This window comes from Squalius cephalus (genome assembly GCF_949319135.1).
Source record: "Squalius cephalus genome assembly, chromosome: 3".
Taxonomy (NCBI): domain Eukaryota; kingdom Metazoa; phylum Chordata; class Actinopteri; order Cypriniformes; family Leuciscidae; genus Squalius; species Squalius cephalus.
Genome location: NC_137124.1, coordinates 1,881,687 through 1,887,374, shown reverse-complemented (window position 1 = coordinate 1,887,374; position 5,688 = coordinate 1,881,687). Strand labels below are relative to the sequence as shown.

Here is a 5,688-nt window from a genome sequence, read left to right as displayed (position 1 = left end):
ACTATCAATAGCTATAGAGCTTCAGATATTGATATCAGTGTCCTCATATGCAAAATGTGTGTAGAATTACAGCAGGCGAACATCAGGACAGGTTATGGATGTCATCAGAAATGATTTGGTTTGCTAGTTAACTCATTTCCCTAACTCTCCCGTCAGGATTTGCTTCTAGTCTTTGAATAAAGCGACTCAGGACTGTCCTTGTGAAGGTCGAGATGGAAATCAATCTGGTGATGATGGAAATTCACTGTCAACAAGAATAAATGTTGTACAGTATATATAATCAAACTCTAAATTGTTAATGTAATAACTTGTATTATTATTTTTTAACTACCCGTCATTTAGAGAACAACTGGATAAAAGTCCTGTCCTGTTTTAGTCGCTGGGGGTGTGTGTGTGTGTGTGTGTGTGTGTGTGTGTGTGTGTGTGTGGCCTTTTCCACAGAGAGAGAGAAAAATCTAGTGTTTTCTATTGAACTGTTGCACTGGGACTTGCACTGTGTGTGTGTGTGTGTGTGTGTGTGTGTGTGTGTGTGTGTGTGTGTGTGTGTGTGTGTGCGTGTGTGGATTTTATTTTATTTTATTTTTTTAAACATGCCAACTCTGACCGATGTCTACTTATCCAAGTGGGGACTCCTCTAGCCTGCAATGGAACTGTGTGTGTGTGTGTGTGTGTGTGTGTGTGTGTGTGTGTGTGTGTGTGTGTGTGTGTGTGTGTGTGAACAGTAAAATGAACTGGCAGTGAAGTCTGTCTTCATTATGTAATTTATATATACATATATAGCTTATATACATAAGTACAATAAATATTCTGTTTATCATTTTTATTTCTTTAAAATGTCCAGAAACACTAGTCCCCTCTTGGCCAGTGTAGAGCGACAGTCCCCTGTTAGTATTATAGACATGTATGTGTGTGTGTGTGTGTGTGTGTGTTTGATACAGACACACATTTACTCCAGTAGGTGGCGTCGAGTGACCGTCTCCGTGTGTGTGTGTGTGTGTGTGTGTGTGTGTGTGTTTGATACAGACACACATTCACTCCAGAAGGTGGCGTTGTGTGTGTGTGTGTGCGTGCGTGTGTGTGTGTGTGTGTGTGTGTGTGTGTGTGTGTGTGTGTGTGTGTGTGTGTGTGTGTGTTATTGGTGTATTTTTGGTCATGTAGTGTGTGACGGATCTAGAGCTCTGTGATAAATGACTTTTGTTTCTTTTCTGTAAGTCACTGAATATAGGCATCTGATAAATGCATAAATGTAAATAATACTTATAGAACAAACACAGAAGCAAAATGCTGTTGATAATAGTTTTAGATGGAGTATATACCGGTTATCTGGTTAGTTGCTTTTTATTATTTGCATTCATTTTTTTAACTCTGCATCTCATTTAGTTTCTGAACACAAGACCATGAAATGTCCACCATTACTAAATACTTTATTACGCAGAACAACCATAACCAGAAATCATAGTACAACACTACATTTGTTGTAAATAAATTAATTAAATACAAACATGCCTTCATGTGTCATTTCATAATCTGAGCAAGTTGTTCTATATCTTCATAGAGATTCAGGGATACTATATTTTAAGACTGTGCTCAATATGAATATATATGAATCTAGATTAAACTTAAACTTAAACTGAAGTTAAACTTGTGCTCTATAAATGAAACTTGACTTGACTATATATATGTGTGTGTATCTCATCTCTTCTTTTTCATCGGATCTGCACTTGTTTTGCTCTGGTTCTTCTGGAAAACCGATCCGTCCGCTGCTTCTCTCCATTCCAGTCCAGTGATGTTCCTCACTCCCAGTTTCTGAAGCCTCTGCTGGACCTGAAACATCCACACCGAGTCCCACACTTCGTTTAAAGGGGTGGTTGAGGATGATTTCACTTTTCTAACTTTAGTTAGTGTGTAATGTTGCTGTTTGAGCATAAACAAGAGAGACTACACCACATTCCTCTCTGGTTAGTGACATCACCAACCCTAGAATTTACATAAACCCCGCCCCCAGGAACACACAGTCCGGGTTGAGAAGAGGAAGAGTTGTTGTAGTCGAGCATATTTATGAGTCAGCTCAAACTCTAGCATCCGTCTTTTCACATGCAATAGAAAGTCACTCTGTGTGCATCTCACAACAGTTCCTATACGAGCGATTCATAGATTATCATGACAGAATATGCTAACTGAAGATAGTTAACGCCACATCAGCAACATAAATTCATCAACTAACCATTCAAAGACGTCCTGTTGCATTCTACACGTTGTCACTTCTTCTTCAGTCTCTCCATCTTTGTCTGACTCCGTTTAAACATAAAAGGCAGAACAGTGTCTGTCATTTTAGTGTGTGTCTGCGTGAGGTAATTGGAGCTGCTAACACATAGGAGCTCTTGAAGCTCCGCCCTCTGTGTCGGAAGCAGCAGCTCATTTGCATTTAAAGGGTCATGAAACCCTAAACCAAATTTTCTGAGATTTTAACAGAGGTATGTGTGTTGAACATCATTGAAGACAATGTTAGCATCTGTTAGATTTAATAGTAGGGGGAAAATGGTTAAATTTTAGTTTTTTTTTCGCTATTTTCATCTTCCGGGTTTAAAATCTTCATCGTGTCACAAGCTGTGACGTGGCAGAGCACTATAGTACTTTGATGACTCATCGGTGTCTCATAATTATTCATGAGACTGAGTTTTCTTATCCAATGAGAAGATGCTTGCTCTTAATTATTCATGACACCACGTGGAACTTTCACATCTAAACTATGGGTGTGTAGCAAGCATTCAACTGGAGAAAGGTGGACTTCGGCCTTGTACACCAATGCAAGTTTCGTCTTGCGAGTGATGCGGTCCCGAGGACTTTTCTATCGCTTCAGAGGTGTGTGTGTGTGTATCTAAAATGTAACCCTGACTGTTTTACTTGCCTTTTGTTAAATAATCACTCGTTATTAAAATTTAGATATTTCGATAATACCTCAATTGTATGGAATGTATACTTAATTTGTGCAAATGTTTATGTCACTGTCCATCTTTATTATGTGGGTTTAGGGGGCACGTAGATCTAGGCTATGTACGGAACGTTTTTTATTTTTAAGCGGAAAATGTATTATTTTCAAATATATGCATTTATAGTGTGTATATAAACAAATATATATTTTATAATGACATAATTATACATATGCATGTACATTTATATGTTTTAAATACAATTATGATTACTGTAGGCTATTATGTGTAGCAGTGCATTCAGTTACTTTTGAAAGGACAAAAATAAGGTGTCAGTGTATTTCATTAGACTTTAACTTTGTCAGCTATAAAAAAATCTAGCATTTCCTCACGTTTTACCACTGATTTTTAGTGACAGTCGATATGCATGGGCCACTGGCAATGACAGCCCCCCCTCCCCTCTCCCCTGCCGTGCCATACCACACCCACTCCCCTCCCTTCTTCTCACAGACACGCCCCTCCCTTCTTCTCACAGCCACGCCCATTTAAGTTGCATTTTTCAAAAAGATTGTGAGCTAGACTTGAGCTGAAAGAGGGGGGTTTCATGACCATTTAACTAATGTTAACTAATGAATCTTATTGTAAAGTGTTACCGTTATTTTCCTGTTCATCACTTTGAAACAATCTGTATTGTGTGGAAAGCGCTAGAATTAATATGACTAGACAAGGACATAAAAATGAGGTGTGACATAAAAGTGAAGTGAACTGTTAAATGTTGAATGATTCACCTGTATAGTTTGTCTGTTGTAGACTTTGACCACATTGAAACTGAAGCTGTACACTCCTTTTCTGGGAGCCAGGAAAACGCTCCGTGCCGGATCGAAATGACTCCCGACGTTCACCAGAACCTTTGACTTGACACAAAAACACACGTGTTGCTTCATGCACTGCTGAAAAAACGGCTAAAGCATCAATCTCATATTCATTACACCTGGTTTAAGTATACAAATGCACGTTATAAGTGACTCCAACTCTCAGTGTGACAAGCTGACAATGACAAGCTGTGCATTACAAATAATCACAGCCTTTGCGATATATCAAAATCGCGATAAGCCAAATCGGTTTTAGTGCGATTACATGGAAATTGCGATTAATCGTGCAGCCCTAATCTTCAGTATTAACCTAATATTAAAGTAAGAGTAATTTTTACATCCCTAATAACTACAGTTAAAAAAATACAATAACTACTAACTAATGGTTTACTATATTTAGTATTGACTTCGTACCGAACTACCAGTAATTTTTACATCCATAGTAACTAAAGTTAAAAAATACAATGACTACTAACTAATGGTTTACTATCTTTGGTATTGATTTAGTACCGAACTACCAGTAATTTTTACATCCCTAGTAACAACTGTTAAAAAAATACAATGACTACTAACTAATGATTTAATATCTTTAATATTGACTTAGTACTGAACTACCAGTATTTTTCACATATCCCTAGTAACTAAAGTTAAAAAATACAGTAACTACTAACTAATGGTTTACTATATTTGGTATTGATTTAGTACCGAACTACCAGTAATTTTTACATCCCTAGTAACTACAGTTAAAAAATATAATGACTACAACCTAATGGTTCACTATCTTTAGTATTTAATTAGTACCAAACTACCAGTAATTGTACATCCCTAGTAACTACAGTTAAAAAAATAGAATGACTACTAACTAATGGTTTACTATCTTTGGTATTGACTTAGTACCAAACTACCAGTAATTTTTACATCCCTAGTAACTACAGTTAAATGCACTGCTGATATAACGTCTACAGCATCAATCACAGACTCTACCTGGTCGAAGTAAATGGTCATGGTGCGGTTGCTCATCTCCGAGGGCTCGTGGTTGTTGTTTCTGACGGCTGAGAATGCGACCCGTCCACTTCCCGAACGCACCGACATTCCCAGAGCGTTCCCGGCCGGCTCTGTGGTCGGAGTGGAGTCACACACCACTAAACACTTTCCCTCCAGCACGATGGGCTCGGTGTCGTTCTGGCCCCGGACCCTGAAGCCCATCACACACAGGAGCCCAGCGAGCAGTGAGACCCGCGAGACAACCATCCTGGAGGATTCAGATACACTCCAGTGTTTCAATATGATGAGGTGTGTTTCACCTTCTCCTTTGTCGGTCCAAAACTAATGCTAATCTAATCTCGACTCTAATGAACCCGAGTCCAGAGATCAGCGCAGAGCGGGTCTGATTGTGTGCGGTTACTCGAGATATTGGATTATTTTGCACTTCAGCGTTTCTGTGTTGTGAGATATAGCTATAAAATTCGCCATAGGACAGGTAAAATCGAAGCACCTGATATGAACGAAATAGCACGGCAGGCTACGCAGTACTCGTTCCTTTATCTCTAATGGAACCAAGGTTACGCAAGTAACCAAGTATGTTCCCTTATGAGAACGGTTCTCTCATACTGCGTTGCAAACGCTATGGGAATCCATTTTAAAACGCTTAAAAAGTGCTATTTGCCGGTGGCTACTCTGAGGGTGTCCAGGGAGCCCTGGGACTTATTACATTTACATTTACATTTACATTTACATTTACATTTACATTTATGCATTTGGCAGACGCTTTTATCCAAAGCGACTTACATTGCATTATCCTATACATTTATACATAGGTATGTGCAATCCCCTGGGATCGAACCCACAACCTTGCGTTGTTAACGCAATGCTCTTACCACTGAGCT

General features: G+C 38.8%; 1 protein-coding gene across 1 annotated transcript; it reads right to left on the bottom strand.

The window, feature by feature from the left end:
* Positions 1-1,692: 1,692 nt before the first annotated feature.
* On the bottom strand, positions 1,693-5,232 carry LOC307155772 (cerebellin-1-like; the record flags this gene model as incomplete). Its single annotated transcript, XM_079866699.1, has 3 exons — positions 4,787-5,232; positions 3,719-3,838; positions 1,693-1,824 (listed from the first exon to the last, which is right to left on the bottom strand). The coding sequence occupies exons 1-3, from the start codon at positions 5,051-5,053 to the stop codon at positions 1,693-1,695; spliced, it is 519 nt and encodes a 172-aa protein (XP_079722825.1). The 5' UTR covers positions 5,054-5,232.
* Between the last annotated feature and the right edge of the window lie 456 nt (positions 5,233-5,688).